Here is a 12,827-nt window from a genome sequence, read left to right on the forward strand (position 1 = left end):
GGTACATATTTGTGGTACACATCAGTTACTAGTACATGTTGTTATATTTCTTAGTAATGTGATTTTTTTTTGTTGAGTATCGAGAAGGAATGCAGAGAAAAAACATGGGGTTGAAAAAGAGCTGGCTGACGTTTTATTTGTTGCTCCAGCCGTTTGTAGAAGTCTTTCCTCTGAGTTTATTGAATACCTGCAGCATTAGACAGCTGGAAGATAAATATGAGTGAGAGAGCTGCACGCTTTAATTACGTATAAAGTTACCTCAACATAGAGATATGATCGGTCACGGTGTAACGGTTTAATTTTACTTCTTTTCACCTTAGACAGAAAGCTGTCAAACACAGACAGCTGCTATTTTGCTGTAAGTCTGATTTGTTTACTGTCAGAAAGTTTAAATGTTTTTCTGACATACAAAGTCTTTGTATGAGGAAGATTTACAGCTGGACATTTGTAGCAGTGGTATTATTGTGTGTGTGGATGCATTTCATAAATGTATATGGCAAAGGGAAGCAAAGGATGAATGAAAACATTTTATTGTACCACAGGCTGCTGTAGTTTGATAAATTAGCATCATACACTGACAAAATATCCATCCTTTTATTATCTATACACCGCCTTAACCTCACTAGGGTCACGGGGGGCTGGAGCCTATCCCAGCTGACTCAGGGTGAAGGCAGGAGACACCCTGGACAGGTCACCAGTCTATCACAGAGCTACACTTGGAGACAGACAACCAAGCACACTCACATTCACACCTACGGACAATTTAGAATCACCAATTAACCTCAACATGATTTTGGACTGTGTGGGAGGAAGTCAGAGAACTCGGAGAGAACCCACGCTGCACGGGGAGAACATGCAAACTCCCGCAGAAAGATCCCGGGTGTCCTCATTGGGGCGCGAACCGGCGACCTTGTAGCTGCGAGGCAACGGTGCTAACCAACGACCCACCTTGCAGCCCTATTGACAGAATATTCAGTACTCAAATCATGACTAAAAGATGGATTTTTTGCCTGTGCTTGAACTTTCTCCCCTCAAATGCTCTGTAGCATTTCTTTAAATGAGCTACTATGAATGGTAGTCACCCATATTACTGAATTTTACCTGTATGTGTACATTGGAAGGTGAGCAACATTGATTGCATATATTTCCCTGATAACCCAGCAGTAGCTCAGAGACAGTTCCACCACCAAATGAAGGGCTCATCCGGGATTTGAACCCGGGACCTCTCGCACCCAAAGCAAGAATCATACCCCCAGACCAACGAGCCACACAATTAGCTGTAAAATGACGANGATGGATGTCTGTGTTCTCTTTATGAGTTGTGTAGCTGAGAGGGTTTGCTGCATTGTTCAGCCATTTGCTCCCAAAATTAGACTTATAACCACCGACAAGTCAATCAATATCTCATTGCCGCTAAGATTTAAATAGAAACAGATTGTTGGGACGTGTGTATTTGTAATTTTTAGGGCTCTTCTCCAGCTTGAGAAGTTATTACGAATTTGCTGGGAAAGTTCCATCTTGCCAGACGTGTCTGTCCACAACTCGAATACCTCGCATTTAGTCTTGCATAGCTAGATCTATGTTAAACTTGCTTTAGTCTTTTTTTGGCCTTTTTGCCTTTATTAGACAGGACAGTCGAGAGAAAGTCAGGAAAGTAGGGGAAGAGAATGGGGGAAGGGGTTGCAGCAAAGCGGGATTCGAACCCACATACCTACATCGGGGACGACAGCCCCTGTACATGGGTCACCAACTCAACTAGGTGAGCTTATAGCGACGCCCAAACTTGCTTTAGTCTTTGCAGTGCAGGTAAAAGTGTTGTATTTATCATTAACTAGTTAGTATCTGTGAAGATTCTCAGTCATCCAGGTCATGGTTATTCTCGTAGTTTAATCGTAGCAACTGGACTTGCTTGAGTTTCTTGAAGCTGAAACTCAGGTGTTAATGGCTCCTAAAGAATATAAGTATCTCCCAACTCGTCAGTCAGAACTGATGAAGCCTCTTGGATGAGAGGTGGAACGTCTTCAAGGAACTCAAGCAAGTCCAGTTGCTATACGATTAAACAGAGAATATCTTTGATGCACTTTCGACCTACTGCTTTTTTTTTTGCCATCCTTCTAGACGATACTCTTTATAACCAGTGCATCCTTCCAGGAGATAATACCATACTGCTGATAAACAAGAAGATAACTGGGCAGCTCTTCTGCATTATTGCTATGCTCTGGAGCAGATACTGTAAAATGTTAGGGATTCACAGCAAACACACGCTGCCTCTTAAACAAAAAAACAGTGTTGTTCTTGAGGAAAGTCATCCGCTATGCACCGCAAACCGCTGAGCGAGGCCGACTGTGATTGTCCAGATCACTGCAGAAAGCCCTCTTCACCTTCAGCAACAATCATGACATCCAGCAATACGATAATAGCACCGATACAGCGGGAGGTAGATGGAGAGGTCTCTGTGCTCCACATGGAACTGAAGGGAACAACAGGCTGTCCACAGTTACTGCACATCAACAGCAACATAAATTCACACTATTCACACAAGGCTTCTTCTCGTATTTCTCGTATGTGTCAAATCTAGATGATGTTTTGGTGAATCCCTACAGGATCTGGTGTACAGTCGTGACTCGATGATCCGACACTAAATGTAAAACCTTCGTTTATGTCGGATAGCAAGGCTGTCGGATTGTCAAGATGGAAGTCGAGATACAAGGAGGGCTTGATGCTGGAAGGCTCATTTGTTGTTAATTATTGCTCATAGTTGTTATAATAACTAGTAGGGCTGGTCCCAATAGCACTTTCTGGGCTCTGGATATTCCAATTAATGATGAATATCAGAATATTCAGCGCTGTCGGGGGACACTTCCACCCCGGGGGAGCGCTCTGACGGGGTGGAAGTGGCCGGAACGCATAGGCAGTACTTGGCTGCTGATGCCAGTTTAGGATAGCGCTGCCGCCACCATCCATGTTTACTTCCGTAAACACTGAGCACGCTCGCTGCATGTGACGTCGTCGTGTCCTCTTCTGTGCATTTGGGACACTTTTGGGTCGTATGAAGTTCACACAGCAGATCACATACAAGTTGCATTTAATTGGAAATGTGAACGAACTCGCAAAAAAATCGGATTTCCCCAAAAAATCTGAATGTAGCATCAAGTCCTGCAGTCTGAACGTAGCCAATCTGTCAGATTGTTAAGTCAGATGATACGGCGTTATCCTTACGTGTGACATAAAATGTCATGTCGGAGTCGGAATCCAAGGCTGCCGCTATGTTAAGGCGGTTTTTAATGGGTTCTGTTCATTTTTCCTATCGATTGTCGAGTCACGACTGTATTTTCATGTGTCCATTTGCAATCAGTAACTGAATCTCAACATACGTCAGCAAAAGGAGGCTCAAGTCTTCCCACACTGGGATCAAACAGCTTGTTTTACGTCATTCCAAGACGTAGCCAATTGCTGGGATGAAAGAGATGTAAATAAAGGAGTTTCTTTAATAGAAAAAAAAATCTTACATTAGGCTCCTTTCATGTCCAGAGATGACAGAATACAAAGAGAGTCGCCTCCCCTAATTGACGTGTGTTACCTAAATTAAGACAAATTAGGGTCGGTACCAGTTAGTTGTTTAATTCAGACCTTCAGAATGAATCAGATGGAAAATGGGTTTTACATTATTCATTTTTTAAAGAAAAAAAATCCTCCACATGTGGATGATTGTCTCAGTTTACTTTTTAATCGTCCACATTTGGGATGTTGCTTCATATTTTAAGCAAAAATAGTAATTAAAAAAAGCTTATTATTCAAAATTATGCAACAACTAATCAGCTTAAATGCATGTTAATATAATACGATGGACAAAATACTGTTCATACCATTATTTTTAATAACATCGTCTTCACTGTAATTTATTTATCAGTTCATTTATCCTGTCTGTCTTTTGTATAGATGATTCATTCATTCAGTTATTGGTCTATCGGCTATATTAAATTGTGAGTGGAGGGAGAAGCATGTTAATTAATGCATTTGAAGGCTGCAGCTCTACGTTTAGTCTGAGCATCAACGATATTCTGGCCTAAAGCTCCGGCCTTTGAGTAGCCAAACGTTCCCATATGCGTCCAAACCTTTCCAACGTAGCTATAAACGACTGCATGATCAAATGTGTGGGTCCATCACCAGGCCTGTGGCTGCTTGTACTCCCCCCGGGGCGCTAATGGTTCACTCCACGCACAATCGCAGAACACAGAGAGGGACAATTAGAATATTGAGCGATTTTTTAAAAAATTATTTTCGTTCACAAATCTAATTCTGAGTCAAAAAAAAAAACCCCAAACATGAATAATAATTTCAGAAAAGTTTCAAACCCATTTTTCGCTTCATTTATTTTGACAGCGCGACGAGAACAACGAGCTGCAAAGCGTCACCGGAACCATTCAGGAACACAGTTTTCTTTATCAAAAGGCTGCTCGCTGAAAATTGGTTGGAGGATAAAAATAATTCGCTGGGAGATGAGTCAGACTCTTTTCATTAAATAAGAGCCCGTCCCAGGTGGTTACATCAATAGTCGTATGATGACACCCATGACAACCTTCTTCTGCGGTAATAAAAGGGAGGAAGGAAACCCACATGTGAACCATATTAACCAGCAGCTACAGCTGAGCGAACTCTATTAATGTGCTCTCAACGGAACAAAAATAGCTCCATACATAATCTAAATACTCTTAAAATAGTGCAAAATTGCAAATAATAGGGCAATGACTGCAGTTTTACCACCATTTTTGGCTACACTAGACCAAAAAAACTCATCTTGTGGGTGACTAAAAACCCCAAAACACACACACACATATATATATATATAAGTGGAATTTATAGGTTCAAAGAGGGCTAGACTTTTCAATTCAGCAAGCAAACAATGAATCAATTTACTTGGACCCTGCAGACTTTGCTGCATTGGCCAACGCGCTGACAAAGTGCAGTTTGAACCCATTATTGAACGCCTCATTTAAACACACCTTAGCCGGCTTCGTGCAAAGAACAGCTCTCTGCAAAGTAATTACAAAACTGTCTGTTTATGCAGTGCAAATGCAGGTACGGGCGTCAAAGTACGCACACTTTCTTAGTCAAAAAAAACATAACACGATGCCGCAAGACGTGGTGCACGATCCTCTGTTGTCTCCTAATAAGACGTGCACGCGTTAAAAAATAGAAGTCATTTCATCATCCCACGCGGCTTCGCTTCACTCTTTTATATCGCAGATTTATGGCGTATTCATGTTACTACATCTACACAAACACCGCACGCGCTCACTACGCAGGGTGAGGACGTGCTGCTTCGAGCCCTGCAGCTAAAACAACTCCTGCTGTCAGAAAGCACTTGAAATCTCTACCTGCAGCTCTTTGTAGGCTGAGCTGAAACCACGTGAGCTGTTCCTTTCGAGGGGGGAAAATTACAAACAATCAGAGGTTTGATGAGAGCGGTTGTTGCCACCGTGAATGACCAAAATCTAAATGATGTATTACCCCCAAACAGATTTGACTTCAGCTCGTGTCTGTTGCTGTAAGAGTTTATTGTGTCTGCCTTTGTTCTTTATTGTCTTTGGCTTTACCGCGCGGCGTTCTATTATTCAGGGAGCTGCCTGTCTTTGACAGATTTCTCAGGGTTTTTAGAATAAAATATTGGAGGAGTGGAGTTAAAAAAACAAACACTCTGCTGCTGTTTGGCGGCGTTAGGTCTTGTTAACTCTGCTCACGATGTGTTGACACCTCCTCCGCTGAGACGGATGCATCGCTGTGTGATATTAGGTCAATACCTTCAATTTATTTGGCCCTTCTTAAGTCGACCTACATGAAGAACTCGACCCGCCGCTCGGTGACATTGAAGGATTAATAGCCAACATGCAACTGCGCAGTTAAGGTTTCACGAGTTAATATTTGCTTTGTGTCTTAAGTGTTTCCCATCTCGGGATGATGATGATGTGGATGAAATAGGGCTGTTGTCGGGGGACGGACAAGGGGAGAGTAAGGACACAGGCTCATAATTAACATCTTGTAAGAGTGTTTGTTTGAAACGGTGAATCTCTCTCTCGACGGCTGCATCAGTAATGACCAGACATTTGTCTTTGACCACAGAGGAAGCCACATTACGGGGCTTCTCCAGGCTTGGAATGAGCCTTTAGAGGAGGTGGGCTATAAAGACAATGAGCCTGTGTTACTTTATTGGACAGAAATCTGTGATTTAATGTTATTTCTACCCATTTCATAAACAAAAACATGTCTGATTGAGTCAATAAAACCCCAATTAGCACATACGCTGGTGAGTTTTCCTCGCCGCTCGCTAAAACCTCTCCTGGGGAAGCGCCAGAAACTTATTTATCAAGGAGAAACCCTGCGTTAAACAAACTACGACACAGAAAATGATGCATCGACTGTAGTTCTTGGTTTGTAGTGAAGTCAAAAACACCAATAAAGACAAGAGGACAGGAGTGACTCATTCATACAGAGAGCTCCTTCGACCGCAGCGAATCAAACATAACTCAGCTGTAACACATACAGCTGTGTGCTTAACAATATTGCTGCGAAAGGCACTCCATCTGTAAGCACAATACAAGTCAGCTTTGCATACAAAGTGCGAGACGCTCTACACTCCACTACAATGCTCCACGTCTGGGGGATTCTCCTGCTGGCTGCGATCTATAAATATTGTTCACATCCTCTGTCAGAGATGCACCGAGGAGTGATAAAAGCTCGCCGAGACCTCCAAGAGTACAACTGCGGGGAAGTCATGACTGCTGAGCCGTAAAACGAGAGTCTTATCTGCGTCGACACATGTGTAGTTAAAGTGTCTGTCAGTTTACTGTAAGTTACGGCCTGCGTTTTAGTAATTGTAGTACAAGGGAAGCACGATACTTCAGCATGAAGATAGTTGATCCTGGTTGTCTATACATGCTGTCTAGCATTTTTCTAACATATTTAAAGCCCAAAAACATGACTTGACATGTGTATTATACGTACAAACAGCTGATCAGACGTGCTGTACGCATTTAAGAGTGAACCAGTTCAGCAAAACGGATCAATTTCGATGCACCGTAGTCGAAGTATCACGGGAGATCCCAGTTGTTCGTGCGTAATCTGTTGAAATTGGCCCTATACCTGTGGTTTTAATATAGCGCTCATTAAACGGGGAGACACTTGGCACAGCGTAACGCCCACATAAACATTCCGCCAAACAGTGTTTCGCAGGATAAATACACACATCAGTGTTTGACGGGCGCGTAGACGAACGTGATCATTATACTAATTGCTGTTTTTCACACAACGCAACCCGAACGGCTTATTTGTGTTGAATTAATGGGCTTTTCGTCCCTCACGTGTACGCAAGATGAAGTCATAACAGAGAGAGCACCTCACAACTCAGCGCTCAAGGTTAGGATGTTAAAAGATTGCGTAATTAAGACTTAAATTAATCAGGTTTGGAGGGGAGAGCTTTAGAAGCCTGAGCATGTGACGCTTTTACTGTACTAATGGTTTGAACACATTTCGGGGGGTTTATGACAAGTGCATGGCACAAGGGTAAAGGAAAGGGCAGGAAGCGTCGCCGCTGACCCCGGCACACCTAAGCAACCATCTGTTCCAAAAGCATCGCCTGGAAACTGCAGATCCATTAACAACTGTGAGTACTTAATCAGCCTCAGCCACTATAGACAATGTCCTCTGCATTCAGCGCAGTCTGTAATCCTCACTGTCGTCTCTGCCAACGCATGAATCATACAGTTTTCGGGAAACAGTGAAGCCAATGTCTAACTTTACGAGGGTCAGCGTCGTGCACATATGACGCAAATTGAATGTCAGCTTTCGTGTGATCTTGAGATGATCACACATCATCTCTATAGAGCATTGGGCTATTTAATATTTATTGGTTGATTATATGCATTTAATTTAAGCATCAACTGAGCCGATAAATAATTCAGCGCCACGAGTCTGTTCTTAAACGAACAGTGTCTCCCAATTACTTTCAGTGCTCCAATTTATTTGTTTTCTTCTTTAACTTTTAAATTAGTTTTTTTTTTAAATAGAGAAGGCACCAATGCACACATCAAGAGCATCTATTGAAGTCCTTGAAGAGATTAGAAAAAAAAGAAAGTGTCATTCATGTTCTCTGGTTAACCCTTTTGAACCTTAAACCCCAACAATAGATTTGAAACGCATTTATCAGAGACAGAACATTTGAACTACACTGAACAACTCAGAAAAATGACCCAAATCCAAGTTTAAAATCATGATATTCCAACAAAATAGCTTTATCCTACATGTTATTGTACTTAATGCATGTTTTTTTTTGCCCAAAATAAATCCTTTGCATGAGCTAGACTCCAGAAACTTCAGTGCAGTTTGGAGCCATGACCGAGTTTCCAGGTGGACTGCAGGCTGTGTTTCACCAGAGCAAAGAGAAGTATTGAAACAAATGAAAAATGTAAGTCATAAATATCGTATGGAGGCTCTATAGTAGACTCTATAATATCGAGAATCATCCTTTTCCCTCCAGTATTGGGAACAGCTGTGGGCAATTCTACATATTGATTCCATTTTTTTCAATTATTGGAAGGTAAACATAGAAACACAACTTTCATTTCTCCTTTTTCATGCTTTATGGCTTTATCACTGAGTCACACTGCACTCCTCTCCTTCTGCTGTTTCCATAGAGGTCATATATTGCACTTTAGATTGCAGTGAAAAATGGCAGGAGCAAAGAGCCCAACAGCTGCTAGGAATTCAGAGGTTTAAAAACCAGATTTGCCAGTCGGTTCAATGCCTCCGAACACGGCCGCTCAAACAGCATCTAGTGGCCGTTTGAGAAACTGCAGCTTGGGGCGCTTCTGCATCGGATTCTGCCCCAAAGCAAACTTGCTTGGCTAATTTGAGCCGTTTTACATTAAGCTAATGTCTTAACATTAGAGGAAATTGATTTCTAGGAATAAATAAATTAACAGCTGCTGGAAAACTTGGGACTGTTATGCCTCTTTCTGTGTTACTGTGGACAATCCATCTCCCAGACACAGACCTACTAACACCACACTTTACCTCTTGACTCAGGGGTCAGCTCGCAGACATTAACTAATGGAGGGTTGTTGCTGAGAAAACGTAATTTAGCTCATCGACACTTGCAGCTGAGGCTGAACTCTTCGGTCTGTGCATGCGGTGCAGCTTGTTTCCTGTACCGTCCGTTGTGCGATGCGTCTCTTTGCACAGGATGCAAGGTCCTTCTGTCCTTGCATTGTGTTTGTCAGTGTGTACTCCAAAATGGTAGTCAGCTCAATGTCACGTTGAGAAAACTCCCATTGATTTGAGGTCGCAACTTATTGTCTCGTCTGTTATAACCAAGTTTGAGTAAGCTTGAGGCAAGTGGATGTATTTGGGGAGTTGAGGTAACTATCAAATCATTTCCTTCAAGACATAATAGAACAATAACTCAGGAGGCAAAATACTGGTATTAGCAGCACGACAGATTATTGACGTTTCTGTAAGACTCTCCGATTTATTACGATTCTAAACATGTCAGGTTGCACTGGGGATATATATGCACCTTGCATGGAAGAAGCTATTACCATAAATATGATTAGGGAGAGTAATTACATGAGTTGAGCAATCAGGGAACTTCTGCCCTGCAGTAATTAAAGATTTTGTGGATGAAACAATATTTATAGCCTGATTTTCAGACCTCTCCTGTTCGTAGAGCAACAACACTCATGCAGACAGCGCTGCAGCTCCGCCGTCGTGTGTCAAGGTGGCAGCAGTGTTGAAGGCGAAGTGGGAGGTTGTTGATCCTCAGACTGGCTGTGGATGTGTAAATGGCAGAGGTTAATGTGAAACTCTCTTATCTCCCTCAACAACTACCAGCAAAGTGCTCTTTAGCTGCCAGTGGAGCTGCTCGGTGACAAGAAAAGGTAGAGCGCTGTTTACTCTGAGGTGTGAGGCCACGCAAATGCAGCGCCGCATTACGTGCTCAGTGAATCCTCCTCAGGTGGATGCACTCACGGCCGAGCGCTCCGTCTCGCTATGTTCCGAATATTTAATGACTCTCAATTAGTAAAAGTACAATTTGAAAAGACCATCACCTGAAAAGGCTCCATACCAACACCGGAGGTGCAGCTCCTCTCCCGACACACAACAATCCTTTACTGTTGTTCTAATTCTTGCTTTTCCACTGCCAACCTTTTAATTAAATTTACGTCGTCATCGCAGATAGTGGCTTTTCAATGTCAAATGAGCGGCTCAAAGCAAGGGCAGGCAGCCACTTGTGGGCCTGGGCAACCTGCAGACAGAAGAAGGGGAAATGGAATTCCCTTTGCATAAAAGACTTGGTGATATCAAATCTGATCTGACTTATCTCTTTATTGTAGTCTGCCTGGATTTGTTCCAAACCGCTGCCAGCTGTGCTTTCTCATTGTGAGGACCATTTGCCAAAACAAAATAAAAAAACCCTTCCATTCCCAACAGCTATGCAATGCAGTTACAATAGCAAGAGTGAATTTAATGCTTCAGTGGGTCTTTTAGTTGGTGTATGAGAAAAACACTGGTGGTCATTTTTTTTTAGCAATTAATGACAAAATGCAGGACGCCAGAGATGAGAGGATGTAATTTACGGCTCAAAATGAATCCATCTTTCATCGCATTGATGGGTTTTTATCTGCCTTAGATTCTCTAGAAATAGTCTTGTAACTCTTAATTTTATATTCATTAATTTGCCATTCATCACAGCATCTTTTGTCCAAGTGAAGCGTCTTCTCTGTTGGGCAAAATGTGAAGTCTCGCTGACTCTTCAGTCTTGGCTCTTAGCTCAGGCACAATGGGCTCACAGTGGAAGTGAAATCAGGTGCAATTAAGCCTCGTGGATAAAACCAGCAGGTGTTGTATGAAAATGTGCCATGAACTTGGGATGTGCAGTGAACTGTAAGCTGCAATTATTGAGCATTATTGGACGTTTTTAGCAGAGGAAGCCACAATAATTCAACAATAAATCTGTACAGTCATTTGAAGCAAAAATCAGAAGCAGCAACATAAAAACAGATAAAAAGATAAAACCACAGCTTGTCAATGCCTCCACCAAATTTAAATCAACTGATCATAACGTAGAGAACCTGTACTAGTGAACATTTCACACACAGTCAGTTTCTTGCACAGTCAGATTTGAAGAAAAAGGAAAAAGCAGCGACAGGAGCTCTCCAGGGTCCTGAACTGGTTTTTTCTTAAAAGCCAAATTCTGTTCCAACAGCTGATCATTTCACAGATTATAAGCACAATGTAAGCGAACCAAACAATCGAGTCTCACCTTCCACCTCATCCTCAGGCAGGTTAACAGGGGTCCGGTAGGAGAGGACATCTGGAATAGTGCAAAGTCCCTTGTACATGAACCTGGTGGTCACAGCACGCACTGGCATTTCTGCGAGGGAAAAGCAACAACTGTGTCGCGATCTTCATATAGCCAAGCTCTCCGGAGTTTTTTTTTTTTTTTTTTTTTGGCAGACCCTTTCCTACTGTCCTTGATATTTTAGATAAAATCTCAAGCACATGAAACAGGGAAACCCCCCACCTTTTTTTTTTTCTTTCTTTCCCTCGCAAAGTTCAACCCTCTCGCTGCGTTATTGTGCGCCGCGCGTTAAACCAAGAATGCAGATTGTAAATCGCCTTTGGATTCAATGCATAGCCTGAAGCAACCTACTGTAAGCAAGATATGAAGCAAATAGGCGATGCCATTTCATCCAAAAATGACACGTAAAACTTTTACTTCATAGCCTGTTGAGCAAAGCTCGAGGAACGTTTTTGGGCATCGAGAATGCCTTTTAAATCTCCATTCAGATATTTAGCTCGTATCAAAAAAAAAAAAAAAAATCCACGTCCAGTCAATGGCATGGACAGGCTACTTTGTCATCCTAATGTAAAATCCTGCACTGGAATCATAAAGAAAGATGTTAGATTAATTACAAAAATCAGTGCGCAATTCTGATTCCTACAACGCGTCTTTCAATTCCCGATATAGTCTGCCTCACTTTTCTTTCCCGTTTCGGCATCTTCTTAAAAAAAAAAAAAAAAAAATCGATGACACCAGATAAAGCAGCAGCAGCAGTAGCAGCAGTAGCAGCAGTGTCGAGCTGATCCTATCCGGTAACCGAGGTAGGAACCAAATCTGGTGACATATTTTTGTAATTTTTTCTTTTTTTTTTCCTGGAGAGCAGCTTCAAGGGAATCCTGGGTGACCCCCTCTCATCTGATACAGACACGCTGTATGAGGCAGTGATGCTCCTCTCTGTCTCCAGCTGTCTGCCACACACACACACACACACACACACACACACACACACACACACACACACTATTGCTGCCTCCTCCTCCTCCTCCTCCGTCTGTAAGCATCTCCTACCTGAACCTGTAATGTGATTATCTTGATTTTTTTTGCACTCCAACAGTCTGATATTGAATAATAACACAACATACAGGTGTGCATGTTTAGCAAATGTGAGAATATAGCAACAAGTGAAGCAGTCGAGGCAGGCAGGAGGCTAAATGGAAGCTGAGGGGGGCTGAAAATTGAATTAAGCCTCATGGTCCTGAAGCTGCATCTATTAATCGATATGTTGTCGATTATTAAATTAATTGCCATCAAAAAAAAAAAAAAATTCTCTGATTCCAGCTTCTTAAATGTGAATATTTGATGTCTGAGTATCTTTGGATTAACGTGAAAAATAAAACAACACATTTGAGGACATCATGTTGGACTTTGGGCAACACTAATCGACATTTTTTTCACAATTTTTGACTATTAACAGACCAAACAGGTCGAT

General features: G+C 42.1%; 1 protein-coding gene and 1 non-coding gene across 2 annotated transcripts in view; both read right to left on the reverse strand.

Annotated features, from left to right (window-relative positions):
• The window catches only part of cabp7b (calcium binding protein 7b), a 23,305-nt gene extending 11,879 nt beyond the window's left edge, over positions 1-11,426 (reverse strand). The window contains exon 1 of the mRNA XM_008286490.1: positions 11,318-11,426. Coding sequence (XP_008284712.1) covers positions 11,318-11,426 — 109 coding nt within the window. The remainder of the gene's footprint in view (positions 1-11,317) is intronic.
• On the reverse strand, positions 1,196-1,267 carry trnap-ugg (transfer RNA proline (anticodon UGG)). The gene has a single exon. It is a non-coding gene; the product is annotated as a tRNA-Pro (tRNA).
• Positions 11,427-12,827: the final 1,401 nt, after the last annotated feature.

The sequence above is a fragment of the Stegastes partitus genome, unplaced genomic scaffold (genome assembly GCF_000690725.1).
Source record: "Stegastes partitus isolate 25-593 unplaced genomic scaffold, Stegastes_partitus-1.0.2 Scaffold456, whole genome shotgun sequence".
Classification (NCBI taxonomy): Eukaryota; Metazoa; Chordata; class Actinopteri; family Pomacentridae; genus Stegastes; species Stegastes partitus.